General features: G+C 51.3%; 1 protein-coding gene across 4 annotated transcripts in view; it reads right to left on the bottom strand.

Moving 5' to 3' along the window:
• The window catches only part of CORO2B (coronin 2B), a 149,338-nt gene that overhangs the window by 118,073 nt on the left and 15,827 nt on the right, over positions 1–15,438 (bottom strand). The window contains exon 2 of one of the 4 annotated variants that reach the window (XM_024997921.2): positions 8,674–8,799. The exons of the other annotated variants lie outside the window; for them this stretch is intronic. Within the exon in view, the coding sequence (XP_024853689.1) occupies positions 8,674–8,799 (126 nt within the window). The remainder of the gene's footprint in view (positions 1–8,673; positions 8,800–15,438) is intronic. 4 annotated transcript variants of the gene reach the window in all.

The raw sequence follows: 15,438 nt of genomic DNA, 5'->3' as shown, positions 1-15,438 counted from the left end.
CATTGGACTTTGACCGAAATAGGATACATGCCCTGAGGCCTCAGGGAAGATGGGGACATGGACACAGGATGGCAACTGTTCCTTCAGACCTAGTCTCAGCCACCTTAAACAGGGACTGGAAGTGACTAATCCAGAGAAGCGTTTTGTGAAAAGGACTTCGTGGTGGTCCCCTGTCCCCTCCCCTTGAATCTGGTATGGAAGTGACACTACATGACTTCTGAGGCTAGATCCTAAGCTGTCATGACCTTCTGCCTTACTTGCTGGAACACTTGCTCCTGGAGCCCTGAGTCATCATAGAAGAAATGTGGCTACTCAGACTGCCATGCGAGGAAGGCCAAGCCACATGGAGATGTCCTATGTAAATGCTTTCATCCACAGTTCCTGCCGGGCCCAGCCTTTATGTCACCCCAGTCCAGGCACCAGATCTGAGAATGAAGAAACCTCCAGATGATTCCAGCCCCAGCTCCAGGTGTTCAAGTCACCCCGAGTCATTTGTGGTTTCCTAGTAGAGACCCTAGACACTGTAGAACGCAGATGCACTGTCCCTCCGTGCCCTGTCTGGATGCTGACCAACAGAATCCATGCAGCCCCCTTGCTAAACCCTCCACCTACTCTAAAAGCCCAATGTCTGTCTCTACCCTGGAGAGCCAGGGAGGAACTTGGGAGCTCCAGGATGCTTGCGACAGGCTCCTTTTTGTAGCACCCTCCATCATGGGACTCCCTTTCTGCAGCTCTGAATCAATCCACAGTGAGTGGAAGATGTACTGAGCACTATAAAGAATCCTTCTTATGCCCATAGCTCCTGGAAGCATCTTCCATGCCTACCCCCCACGCTCAAGAAAACTGTTCTCTATCTAGAGCCATCAGAGACTGACCAGACATATTGGAGAAAACGGAACCCCATCTTCATTTATGCTCTGGATTTTTCTTGTCTGTTTCAGTTTCAAATACTCTGACCCACTATATCCATGAGCTATCAAAGGATTTCCACACTTTTAGTGTGTCTATATCCGAAGCTGCAGTTTCTACATGGCCTCTTCCACTCAGAAGCAGCTCAAAAATCTTGCAGACTGTGTGCCAGAATTTGGGGTGTGGAAAACGTTTACTTTAAGGAAAGCTACTGATCAACAACTGCTTTGTTCAGTTCAACAGAACATGCTGACAGCCTGCAAAGCCCTGTGCTGGGCACTGTGGGGCCCATCTACACAGTTCTAGATACAGGAATCCCAGAGCTGGAAGGGCCTCGTCCACATTGCCCAATGCAGAGCCCAAAGCCTCCTCACTCTGGCTCTCTGGAGGGCAGTTGGGACAGGTGACCAGTCCCTCCTCCTTGATCCTCCCTTGGCCACACCTCCTCAGTCACTCGAAGCCGTTTCCCCTCCTCAGTCTCAGCCATAGAGAGCCTGGGGCTAAAACGAGTCACTTCTATTTTTACCCAGCCCCCACCCTCCATGGGAATGACTCAGGGAGCTTGGAGTAAATGCCGATGGGCCACCACCTCAGAGATTCTGACTCACTGACCTGCAGGGACGTGCAAGGGACTCTAACGGTACTCACAGGTGTGACCCGCTGCCTCTACTCTTCCCTGCCTGAGGTCATCCAAACTCAGGCATTTAAATACCATCTGCAGGACTTTGCTGGTGGTCCAGTGGTTAAGAATTCATTTGCCACTGCAGGGGACTTGGGTTCAATCCCTGGTCCAGGAAGACCCCACATGCCTCAGGGCAACTAAGCCTGAGCACCACAACTAATGAGCCGACCTGCAGCAACTACTGAAGCCCAGGTGCCCTGGAGCCTGCACTCTGCAACAAGCGAAGCCACTGCAACGAGAAGCCTGAGCACCGCCCCAATAGCGTAGCCCAGGCTCACTGCCACCAGAGAAAGCCCGCGTGCAGCTGAGAATAAATAAATATCATCTACATTGATGGCTCTGAAATTTCCACCTGACATCGTTCCTAAGCTTTGGACCCTTCCCTTTAGATTATCAAAGACACCTCTGACCTAATACCTTGGGAACCAACTACTGATTTCTCCCCATCCCAGGCTGCTCAGCCACCAGTGACTCCCAGTCAATGGAACTTTCATTCCACAAGCCTAAGAGCCATCAGTGAATCCCTCCTCTCTCCCTCAGCCCACCTGGAGGTCCTGTCAATTCTCTCTTCCCTTTTCAGTCTCAGAGTACCTGCATTTTCCAAAGAACCTTCACACAGTTATAGCCCTGGAGTGCATAAAACTTTGTATCCAGCCCTCTTCACTTAGTAGAAACAACTTCCCACATGCAGAGCATCGGGTATTACAGTTTTTAATGGCTGCAGAACGCTCCATCAAATAAATGCTGCTTAATTTACTTAGCCAGTCTCATATTGTAAAGCCTTTATTTTGCTCCCAATTTTTGGTTATAAATAATGTTGTGATGAGCATCTTGAGGCACAGAGCCTGTCCCCGACTCTGGATTATTTCCTTTGGACAGATTCCCAGAAGTGGGATTACTAGGTCACAGGATATGGACATTTTAATGGCTTGTGAAGCACATTGCCTAATTGCTCTCCAAAAGGGTGACAGTACTTTTATGCGTCTTTGATGATGGCATGTACAAATCGGAATATGCCACCAAAGACCCAGGACAGTCCTGGCAGCTGGGAGTCTGGAGTTCTTCTTTTTTTTCAAAGACTTCTTAAAAGGTTGCTTAATTTTCTCCTAATTATCAAAGTAATAAATACACAGTGTATGGGTGCTGAGTCAATTCGGTTGTGTCTGACTCTCTGCAGCTCTTTGGATTGTAGCCCACCAGGCTCCCCTGTCCATGGGATTCTCCAGGCAATAATCCTGGAATGGGTTGCTATGCCCTCCTCCAGAGGATCTTCCCAACCCAGGGATCAAACCCACATCCCTTATGTCTCCTGCATTAGCAGGCGGGTTCTTTACCACTAGCCCCAGCTGGGAAGCCCATAATACCTAGCACACAAAGGCAAAGACAGAAATGTATAATCAGATAAAAGTACCTCTAATTCCACCTTTCCAAAGGGTCTCAGGAGATATGACTTTTGATTGTAGGATGATGAATTTGGGCTGAATTTACACATAAGTGAGGTGGCTGCTCTTTCTTAGTTAATGAGTTAATCTATAAACTCGGCTGCACCAGGTCTTTGTTGCTAGGCAGGTTTTCTCTGGTTGCAGTGAGTGAGGGCTACTCTCCAGTTGTGGTGTGTGGGCATCTCATTGCGGTGGCTTCTCTTGTTGCAAAGCACGGGTTCTAGGGCACGAGGGCTCAGAAGTTGCAGCACGTGGGATCTTCTGGGACCAGGGATTGAACCCGTGTCCCCTGCATTGACAGGTGAATTCTTAACCAATGAACCACCAGGGATGTCCGATGTGGTTTTTTTAAATCATGGCTTTAAAGAGAGAGGGCCCTGGCCTTTCTGGAGTAGTCTGCTGGGAAGGACATTAACATATTCTTGCCACACTGTTAAGTTTAATCACCACTTTTTAAACAACAATAACAAAAAATTAGTTTTTTTACATTCCCGGTGTGAAATCCTGCTTGGGGCAGGCTAGGGATACCGTCAGCAAAGGCATGTCTTTGCCCTCCAGTGACAGGGTCCGCCTCTTGAGTCACATCCAGAGTCATTCAGACACAAGCTTGGTCCTTTCCAGGTGGGGAAGATGGCTCTGGGGTTGGGGGGGAGGCCGGCTATGAAGTGTCAAACTGATTTCCTGACCTTAAGAGCTGGTACTGAAAGTTGCTCTCAAGGAGGTCCTAGAACATTCTGAACAATGGCTGGAGCCCCGGAACACGAGTTGAGAGAAGGGAGACCCCAGAGTGACAGCAATAACAAAACTGCAAAGAGGAAGAGGGACAGCTCGTGTTTGTTACTATACGCCACGCTTGGGGTTAAGTGCTTTACACGCGTAAAATAAACGTAATGCTCACAACGTCACTTGTACAATAAGGAATTACAACAGTTAACTACTTCTTTTTTTGGTATGGACAATTTTTAAAGTCTTTATTGAATTTGTTACAATATTGTTTCTCTTTTATGTCTTGGTTTTTAAGGCCTCAAAGCATGTGGGATCTTAGCTCCTCGACCAGGGATCAAACCCGAACCCCCTGATTGCAGGGCAAAGTCTTAACCACTGAACCCCTAGGGAAGTTCCAACAGTAACTACTATTATTATCATCCTTTACAGATAAGACACTGGGGGATGAGAATGTGTTCAGGACCCCAGCAGTCTGATTCCACAGTCTGGGCTGTCACTCCGCATCTCCTGGTGCACATGTTCCAGGATAAGTCTCCCAAGGAGACCAGCTGCCCCCAGGATTCTGCGAGGGAGAAGTCCTCCCCCTGCCCTGTTCAGCTTGACCCCCCAACTCAGACACAGTGTCCCCACTGTATCAGGTGCTAAGGCTATATCCCAAGAGAAGACCGGATGGTTCAACAGCCTCCTAGTTCTGCAGGCTGGAAGTCCAGGATCAAGGTGCCAGTGGGGTTGGTTTCTGGCGAGAGCTCTCTTCCTGGCTTGCAGACGGTCGCCTTCCCACTGCTTGCCACACACTTGGTGTCTCCTCCTCTTCTTATAAGGGCGTCAGTCCTAAGGATTAGGATCCCACCCTTACTACCTGTTGTTATTGTTGTTCAGTCACTAAGTTGTGTCTGACTCTTTGCAACCCTATGAACTGAAACACTCCCGACTTTTAACCCTAATAACCTCTTTCAAGGCACTATCTTCAAATTTGGTTACGGCTTTAACATATGCATTGCGGGGAGCAGCACAATCAGTTCATAATACCTCACTGTCCTGAGAAACAGACTCCTGACATCTTCCAGATGACCCTGCACTGCCCCGCAGCTCATCCTCCATGCAGGCTCTGCTGTCGTCACACCTCATGTTACCATTGTCAATGAGCAAGCTTTTCCTGACTAGCTTATGATTATGTGGAGGTTGGAGGCAACCTTTACTCACCTGTGCCCACCACCCCATTCATTCATCCAACTCATGCATTCACTCTGTCATCCACCAACTAGTTTAGGAATCACATACTAGGAGCCAGGCCCTGTGTTAGCCCTGGGATTTCAATGGCGCACAGGATACAGTGACAACTCTGCATTCTAATAAGGCCAACCTTCCCACTTCTCTCTCCCACTGTACTCCCCAACCCCAGGCCGTCTGACAGCTCTCACCTCCTGTCCCAAACCCAGCCTGGGCAGGGATTCCTTAACACCTTCCTGCTCAGAGGAAACAGATGGTGTTAATCCAATGGGACAGCCAGCTGTTTCTAGGCAAGGGATCGCAAAGCTGTGTGTTACCTCCCAGAAAATAAAATTATGCATATCCCAACAAGGAAAACAAATGTGTGCTTGCGAGACTTGTACAAGCAGTCCCTTTTGCCCGCAAAACAGGTTTGCTTCCATGAAGACTTTCTATTAGAAAACAGAAAGGAACTGCTTCTTGATGTTCTCAGAGAGGGAGAAGGTGGGCTTTGCTTACCTCACCAAATCTCCCTTCACTGAAGTAGAGAACCATGAAACTCATAGCCACCATCGTTTCCCTAGCAGGGGCAAAGGAGGGGAAACCTCAGCAGACACAACATGGTGGGACGCCCACCAACCGGGGCTATCAGAGCCCTGGGAACTGTGGAGGTGACAGCTGGATCCTATTTAACTCGGTACATGAGAGGGATCTGGGTTTGATCCCTGGGTTGGGAAGATCCCGTGGAGAAGGAACTGGCAATCAACTCCAGTATTTTGGATGGGAAATCCCAAGGACAGAGGAGCCTGGAGGGTTATAGTCCATGGGGTCACAAGAATTGGACACGACTTAGCAACTAAACCACCACCGTAATGGCAAAGAATCTGAAAAAAAAAAAAAAAATTATGTATAATGGAATCACTCTGCTGAATACTGAAAACACTGTAAATCAACTATACACCAATACATCAATTAAAAATAGAAACCATCCAAGTACAAGGCATTGTGTGCCTGGGGTCAGACCCTAATTTGGGCCAAATACCCCAATTACTCCAACACTCTCCTTCCCTTCCCTCATTCCCTTCCACAGCACCAAGTGGCCTTAAATGAAAAAAAAAAAAAAAAAAAAAAACCTGAAACTATTTTAATTTTTTAATCACACACACAAAAATGCTTGCCAGAGTGGCCTTTGTAAAATCTAAACCTGATATCATTCTCTTGCACAGTGCACATTCGCTCCCTGCCCTCAAATCAAGGCCATGGTCCTTGCAAATTGGATTCTGATGGCCTCCTTGGCTTTGGTCCCACCATGACACACTTATGGCCTCACCATGCTCAATGTCTTTCTGTTCCGCAAAGCCTTTGCTTCTCTCTTCCGGGCCTTTGCACAGGCCCTGCCGCTGTTAACTTTGGTTATTCTTCCTAACTGTCTGCTTGGCCAAGTCCTCTTCCTCCTGGCCTCTGCTTCAGTGCCCTCGAAGTCCCCTGGGCTGCATTAGTTGCTCCTCCCCGGGGTGCCTAACCCCCAACCCATGTGCTACCCTCCTCCTGTAATAGCTGCCCCACCCCCACATCACCCTTGGCTGTAAGCTTCATGCAGACCTGGGCCTCTACCACATTCACCACTTCATCCTCAGGACCTTCTCAAAGGCAGCACCCAGGCAGAGCTCAGGGGGTGCTGCCTGAATGAAAGGGTCCAGTGAGAGGTGGGCCCCTCAACCCCTCAGTGCCCACCCTCCCCACCCAGTCACCGAGGCCAGGGCCTGTGTCTCATCCATTTCTGCATGTCCGGGCCTGCCACAGGGGCTGGCACACAGCAGATGCTCAAGAATGTCTGCTGCACTGAGGGGAGTAGATATGGAGGAGCGAAGAGAAAACTCAGCCTTCTGGGTAGACGCTCAGATCTCTTCTGCTGTTGGCCAGCTGTCCACACACCCACATACCTGCACACCACCCCAGTCTCCTCAATGGAGACCCACACATCACGAGTGCCACTGCCTTACAGGCTGGCTGGGAGGTGTCCTGTCCCTTTTAATTAAAAGTCAGACCGGCAGCCTCCTCCCTACTCATTCTTCTCTCTCCAGGTCATTTCTGAAGACTGAGAATCAGCAGGACAGCTGAGAAGGAGGTGGGGTGGATGTGGAGAAATTGCTGGGTTTGCATCTCTGCCTTCCAACCCTCCTCCCACATAAAACAACTTTTCTGTGGGTGACCAGGCCCAGAGATGGCAGTGCCAGGGGCCTGGGGGCTGAGGGCCAAGCCAGGGCTGTCCCTTGTTACTCTTTTCATTTCCTCAAGTCTTCTTTCCTTTTCCACTCCTTCCCCCACAGGCCCAGTTTTAGGGGATCCCCTTCCTTCCTGCTCAGGTGGGGAAGGCAAAGTGCCTGGCCTGGGGCCACTACCCACAGTTATAGAGGCAGGAGGGTCTCCGATGGTCCTGGGAGCCACATCAACAGAGAAGCTCCCCGATCTGAGCCCTGGGGTGGGATTGAAGGTAGAAAAGGCTGCTAGCAAAGACACCTTTCTCCTTTAAGCTGAGCTTCCTCCAAAGAGGAAGGTGGGTGGGGGCTTACTGTGTTAGAGGAGCTTGTCACATGGCATGAAGCAAAGCTGGTATGTACTTGGCTAAGTCCACTTCTGGGCCCAGCCTCCCGGAGGCACAAACCAAGCACAGTGGCAAAACAGGGCTGGGAGAGAGGCAGACATTCCAGGAAGGCCTCCTGGAGGAGGTGGCATTTGAGTCAGGCCTCCAAGGGGAAGTGTAACCTCCACATTTTAGAAAGATTTGCAAAGCAAACAGCACTTAAACCACTGGAATTATGTGCGTGTGTGTGTTTTAGATGAAAGGTATTTGTTTGTCAGGGAAGGGAAACCCCTGGCCTGTAATGAGGCTGTAGGATCATGTGTGAGTATATTTTATCCCTGCAGCACTGGGAGGAATTATGGACCACATCACAGGGGGCTGGGCGGCTCCTACAGAGGCTGCTTCCATCACCTCTCCTCAGCCCAGGTCCTTTCTGGAGGGGCCCCTGCCAAGCAGCAGGGACAGCAGCAATCCACACAGAGAGGAGGGAGGGGGACCCTTGAGCCAGTCTCCAAGGATGCAGTTCATTAGGACGCATCCTCTGTTGCCATGGTGATCCCCAGCCCACAGAGCCAAGCTAATAGTTCCTGGATTCACTCAGGCCTTGAGCACAATTAGACAAGATGAATTTTCGAGTTGGAGTATAATGAGACCCGGACGTCCGGAAAGCATATGGCAGCCTCCCAGGGGACAGCGGAGCCCCGGGAGAGCACACTCCTGTCACAAGGTCACCAGGCCATTGCCTCTCTTGGGCAGGAGGTCTGGGAGGCATTGGGGAGCACTTCCCTTCCTTTAGAATTCTTCAAGGACAGCACAGCCTCTGTCTGAGCAGCACTGGGGGATGGGAGAAGGGAAAAATAAGCTTTCCATATCTGTCCCCAGCCCTTCAGGGGACAGGTTTGGGAGGCTTTATTCTGCATCCTCTGATAAATTTGCCAACAAACACATCTCACATGGCTGCAGCTGTGCTGTACGCACAGAATAGACCCTCGTATCCATGCAAAAACATAAGATATGTCATTCAAAATTCTCTACTGGAACATACACGGGGCCAGCACGAGAAACACATCATGGGGTTTGGGGCACCACATGCTACTCCTCACTCAGGGCACAGGGCTTACCCTCTGGCAGGGGAGACAGGTGTGTTCAGCCAGAACCATTTCAACACAGCAGTGACATGAGGATGGAGTCTGGAGTGAGGAGAGATCAGAGAAGGCTTCCTGGAGTAGGTGACATTTTGGCTGGGCCTTGAAAGCAGGGATCAAGAGATCATTTGAGTAGAGACAAAGCAGAAAAGCACAAGTTGAGTTTGGGGCAGCTAGCAGACCAGAGTGGCTAGAGGGCAGGGTCAGGGCAGGGGGAAGCTTGATAGGACCCCACTCCATGCTCCCCTAATCCAGCCCCAGGCCCTCTTTGGGCCTGAACCGAGGACAGGCTCCCAGCGAGGCAGCCCAGGTTTCATCCCTATCAGCTTTCCTCTAGCAGCAGCATCACCCTTCCAGGCCATCAGAAGTTCTGGTCAGAATCAAAACTCTTTTCTGACAAGTGTCCTGCACAAACCCCTCAGTGTTCTAAACACAGGCCAGCCCCTTGGTGCCCAGCAGAGAGAAAGGAAGGGAGAGGGGAGAGTTATGGTTTGCTGTAGGATCAGAAGTAGGGAGGAAGGATTTGGGGAGAGAAGACAGCTGCAGAGAGAGGCAACCCGGGTGTGGCAGGCTCCGGGGAGGAATGCTTACCAGGGACTTTCTCTCTAGGGTACCAAGCTCCCCGGGATTCTTAAAGGTTCAGGCTTTTTAGAAGGCAGGGCTACTCTCCTGAGAAAGTAGGAGCTTTCTCTAATACAGCTCTCCTGGATCACCACCTTTGGATCAATATTTTTCCCAGGAGGTTGCTATTAGCAAAAATCACTGACCCTGCATGATAAAGAAGCAGAGATGAAAAAGCTTCCTGTTGGTTCTCTGTCTCTCTCCTCCAACCCCACTTCCAATCTCTCTGGCCAGGAACCCAGCTCAGTTCCCCAATTCTGGCTGGCTGCCACCCCTTTTCTCCCGGGGCTGCCCATAGAGCCCAAAGCACTGAACTTCAGCCTCTGAGAGATCTGATTTTCTAAATCCGAAAATGCTGTCCAAGCCAAGGCTGGCGAACAAGGGAGATGGTCTGGTTGAGGGGGGCTGGACCTGGGACACAGAACTGCTGACCGGAGCGGCCTCCTCCTGGGTTTCTCAGGCACCCCTGCTCCCCTACTGACTTCCACCTCTTAGGAGCCTCCAGGGACTCAACAAGCTCCAAAACCTCACCTCGAGTCCTGTCTCCCCTCCAGCCCTCACTGTTCCACTTGGCCGGCTCAGGCCTCTTGCTTGGACCATCACAACGGCCCCCAAGGGTCTTGGGCCCCCAGGGGAGGAGCAGGGACCGCGTCAGAGCCGGGACGGAATGTTGGCCCATGCCCCTCTGTCCTAGGTCACCTCAGTGACTCTAGAGAGGCCTCTGTGTTCCATAGCAACGAAAGGGCTTTTTGTTTGGTCCTTTTTTTAAATGGGACGGAAACAATTCAGGGAGAAGCTATTGGTAAAATGCAATGCTTCTGAGGGACTAAAGAGCCAGGCAATTAGAGGCATGGGCTCCGGGCTGCATGAAGGTTGGGACAGAATCTTGGCTCTGTCTCGGTATACAAGTGTGTGATCTTGGGCATATTACTTAACCCCTCTGGGCTTCAGTATCTTCATCCACAAAATGGACATAACAGTAGCACCTGCCCCCCGCCCCCATCCCTGTGCCTCACAGACGGTTGAGAGGATGACATAATATGCATGTAAAACAGCACAGTCCCTGGATCGTGGTTGGCACTAAGCAAACACCTCTCCTTAGTATTTTGTTACTGGTGAACTCCAGTCCTACAGCATCTCCCTTGCCACTCAAACCTGGGCCAGCCCAGAACAGACATGCCCAGCAGCCAGTAGAGCATCAGTACCACTTTGCTTGGTCGTTCCTCCTTGACCTGGGAAGGCAGGGCCTCTTAACTGCTCTTTGGTTTTACTTAATTTGAAGTGAGCTGTACACCAATTCCCCACAGGAAAAAATAAATATGCTTCTGCTCAAAATACTAATGAGGTTGGAGGCAAGGTGAGGCTGGCAGGGGAGGGTGGCCTCTGAGGACTTCCTCCAAGTCCTGCAGGCCCCTCGGGAGGATTCGGCCCACTTTGGAGCACCCTTGAGAAGTCAGGGGCGATGGGAAGCTCTGGTTTCGCTTCACAAGCCCCAGATCAAGGCTAAGCTAGCTCAGGGACCCAGGGGAGGGGTGTGGGAAGCCCACCACGGTGATGCCCATGGATTTGTGATCCAGCACTTCTCTGGGGGCACTTTAGGAACAACCTGGCTGTCTTCCTCTCCTCATAACCAGCCCCCAAGGCCTGGAGATTCCTCTTCCCATTCCCACTGTCTCTGCCCCGGTTCAGACCCTCACCATTGCCCAGACTTCAGCCTTTCCCCGTCCTGCCCGTCCTCCCCTGAGTGGTCACGCTCATTTAGTCAGTCAACAAACAGTGAGCAGGAAGCCCGTGCCAGCAGGAGGGAGGCAGGAGGACTCGGGGGGACCCAGGCCCAGCTTCACCCTCCTTTCTGACCTCCCCCCTCACACTTCCCTAGACAAAAGCCTCACAGCTATGCCTTGAGTGGAAGAAGGCAATGGCACCCCACTCTAGTACTCTTGCCTAGAAAATCCCATGGACGGAGGAGCCTGGTAGGCTGCAGTCCATGGGGTCGCTGAGTCAGACACGACTGAGCGACTTCACTTTCACTTTTCACTTTTATGCATTGGAGAAGGAAATGGCAACCCACTCCAGTGCTCTTGCCTGGAGAATCCCAGGGACGGCAGGGCCTGGTGGGCTGCCGTCTATGGGGTCACACAGAGTCGGACACGACTGAAGCGACTTAGCAGCAGCAGCAGCATGCCTTGAGTGGAGGGCAGCCCCTCCTCAGAGCCTGTGCTGTGCTTAGTCGCTCAGGCGTGTCCAACTCTTTGAGACCTCAAGGACTATCGCCTGCCAGGTTTCTCTGTCCAGAGGGATTCTCCAGGCAAGAATACAGGAGTGGGTTGCATGCCCTCCTCCAGGGAATCTTCCCAACCCAAGGATCGAACCCATGTCTCCCGCATTGCAGGTGGATTCTTTACCATCTGAGCCACGAGAGAAGCCCCCTCAGAGCCTAGGAACTTTCTGTTCTCTCAGCCAGAAAGATCTTCCCAGATTCCACGTGGCTCCTCCTCCCCTCCTTCCACCCTGGGCCCTCATGTCCCCTTTGCAGAGCTGCTCTGTCTAAAGCAGTCCCTCCCATCGCTCTGCCCCCTGACCCCACTGCACTTTTCTTCATAGCATTTCCTACCACCTGACACCCTAATATCTGTGTATTTGTGTTCTGTCCTGTGTCCCCGCCCTCCAGGGCCAGTGCCCTGAGGGCAGGGATGTTTTTCAGTTTCGATCACCTATGTGGATGTGTCCCACCATCTAGAACGGTGGCTGGCACAGTACGTGCTTAATGGATGTTTACTGTTGTGGAATCTAAGCACTTGATCACGTCTCTTTCCCATGTGCAACTCATGCACAACTCACCATGGCCTCCAGCTTTGCCTCCCCTCCCCACCTTCCCAGCTCCTGACCCTCCATGCTCCAACCTCCCTGGACAACCCGGAAGCTCTCGAACATCTCATCTCAGGAGTGAGCCTGCTTTGTTTGTATTCATGCTGCGCCTCCTCTCCTCCACCCTTTCCCAAATCCTACTCAACCTTCAAAGTCAGACTCACACACCACCTCCCCTCAGAAGCCTTGTTCAGTCTCCCAGGGCTCTGTGGCTTTCAGGACCTGCTTTCAGCACTGCCCCATGCCCTCCTTCAGTGTCTGTGTCTGCCTCCCAGGCAGAAGTCAACTTCCTTAAAGGCTGGGGAGATGGGTCCCTTCTGTGCATCCCCAGCCCACACAGTGCCTGGCATGATCAGGTGCTTAGCGGATGGTCATTTGTATTAAGATTCAGATCGTTCTAATGATAATAACTGTTATTAACTACTATCTCTTTACAAGGTCCACCATGGGAGACAGAACAACAAGCCAGCCCCAGAGCTGAGAACAGAAGCCCAGCCTCAGGGGCCAAACTAAGGGCAGGGATCCAGGTTCCCTGAGTGTGGACAGCAGATAATCTGAGGCCAGCCACGAGGCTCGGGCATGGAGCCACAGACTTCCACATCTGAAGACAAGGCTGGTCCCACTGTCAGGAGGAATTGCTGCCTGCAACTCCCAGGGGATGTAAACCGGACACCCCCGTCCCTTTCCTGGGAGGAAATCCTGCCAGCATTCTCAGGGACGTGGGACAGCAGGGCTGATCTGAGGAGGAAGGGGGGAGGGGGCCAAAGGATGGGCCTGGGTCCTAGAGCCCTCCCGCTAGCCTGACCCCATGGGCCACAGCTGAGGCCACCAACGGCCCTCAGTCCTGCTCCTGGCCAGCTCTCTGGCCTGGAACACTGAATAGCTGGGACTTTTGCACAGCACAATGCTCCCTATACCCCTTTCTACCTCTTCACTGCTTCAGAGCAAGCCCACTCCACAGCTCAGCTGACTCTCCAAACACTGTCAAGGGCCAAATAGGATTGATACCCCCAGAGAGGTTAAGCAACTTGCATAAGGTCACACAGCATGTTGAGGCAAAGCCCAGAATAAAAACTAGGCTGAGATTTGGAGTCACCAGGAAAGCAAGTGCTGAAGGCCTTTCTTGGGCTGGAGGCAGGAGGTTGACAGGGCTTCATCACCTCCAGAAATCCTATCCCACCTTCTTTTGCAAGTACACAGTCTGGCTTCAAACCCCAAGAAATTCCATCTCTGCTCACTGGTTCTCAGACTCAGGAAGTGGCCTATTCCCCGTGACTTCTTCCCTGGAGGATGCATTAAACAAACAGAGACCCTTTCTCATTTTTCTCCATAAATATTTCAGGAGACTTAAGAAACAAACAGATCTGTGTTTGATCTCCTGGCTACTCAGAAATGGGGGCTCCTCTATCCCAGGCAGGACCATCAAACCGTCCCCAGGGATTACAGTGTCCACCAGGCTGTGGGGAAGGCAAGATGGTGGGGACAGCCACCTTCCTACAGTCTCCAGGCTCACCTGGGTCAGGGAACCTGATGGGAGCTGGGGCGCAGAGCCCAGTTTTTACCAGAAACGCCCCTCCCCTCGCTGTCTGCCATTCCTAGAAATTCTTCCCCTCGCGTTTGCCATTCCTTTGCTCAGAATCTGTTATTTTGGGGGACACTTCAATCACTGCTGCCCAAGACCACACCACAGGGGACATGGGGTTCCACACAGACAGGCACCACCTACGGGGACGGGGACGCAGAGCCTCTCAGAGCAGGTGAACCACAGTCCAGCTGGAGACCGCGGCAGCTTAGCAGGCCAGTTTCCCCTTAAGACTTCCCTAAAGTCCTTTTGTTTATTGATTCAAATGTTCATGGAGGACATTATTCTTGGACCCAGAACATTCAGCGGCTCCCCATTGCTGACAGGATTCTGACTTCTCAGACTGTCATTTCCCGTGCTTCCCAGCCCCCCGACCCGAGGCTCTGCACTCCAGTTGAGCTGGCTCCTCCTTTTCCCCCACGAGTCTTTCCCTCTCCTAAACGCTGTTCTGCCTGTGCCTTTTCTCCCCTCTCGTCTTCTTCTCTCGCCCTTCTCAGGGTGGTGCACGTGCCAACTCCTCCGTGAAGCCCTTCTGGATCATCCCACCGCTCAGTGACCCCGCCACTCCCCCGAGCTCCTTCGTGGTTCGCTGCCCACACTGCCTCCCCAGGGACAGCTCCTGTGACACGCTCACGTGTGAGGGCTTATCATTTCATTTCAGTTACAAGTGTCTACAGAGCCAGGCTCTAGCTTCTGTTTCAGCCAGGGGTCTGAGGATGAGAGCTGAATCTGGATAGGTCTCCTCCAGCAGGACACACGGCTCTGAAGAAATCTTGATGCCCAGACCCTAACTCCCAGAGAATCCGATTCTGTTGTTCTGGGGGTGGGGGAGTAGGGAGGACCAACTACATAATCTGGTCCTCTTGATTAAAAATTATAATGAATTTCAAGACAGGATCAGCAGAAGATTAAATCGGGCACTGCACAGGTCACACAGCTGTTGATACGGACCCTGAGGAAAAGCATATAAACCTCCCCAGGTGATCTGCAGCCAGCAGGAGAATCACCGCTAATGACAACGAGGAGCCACTGAAGGTTCTGCACCTCTGAGCTCCCAAGACAGTGCATGCATCTGTGTGTCCTTCACCCCTGCGAGCCCGGGCTGCCTGGGGCCCAAGCAAATATTTGTAGAGTGAATGAATATATGAATGGATGGAGAGAGATGGAGCTTGAGCCAGAAAGCTGAGAAAGGATCTTTTTTCCATTAAAAAGTAAATGTATTAAATATTAATGTTTTATTATTAATAAATAGGATATTTTCTATAATAAAACCAAGCATTAATATTTTAACATTCACATATCCAGCATGCCTGTAGTATGAAAATCTGAAGTGTTCAGCTTGAAAATTTTTTACACATTCACCTAACCACCATTTCAGAAGGTTCTCTTGTGCCCTATCCCAGTTAATTCTACTCCTCATCCCCAACCAGCTTAGCACTCAAAAACTAGATAGAATTTTCATCAAAGAAGGGCTCTCTTGGACTTTCCTGGTGGTACAGTGGCTAAGACTGTGCTTCCAATGCAAGCGGCACAGGTTCAATCCGTGGTCAGGGAACTAAAATCCTATATGCAACGTACTATGGCCAAAAAAAAAAAAAAGAAGGGCTATCTGGCAGAAGCAGCACTGGGGAGGGTGTATTAAAAAGACAAGGAAGAGGCTGACTCATACA

This window comes from Bos taurus, chromosome 10 (assembly GCF_002263795.3).
Source record: "Bos taurus isolate L1 Dominette 01449 registration number 42190680 breed Hereford chromosome 10, ARS-UCD2.0, whole genome shotgun sequence".
Lineage (NCBI taxonomy): Eukaryota > Metazoa > Chordata > Mammalia > Artiodactyla > Bovidae > Bos > Bos taurus.
The sequence above is the reverse complement of the archived record's forward strand: the minus strand, read 5'-3'. Positions and strand labels throughout refer to the sequence as shown.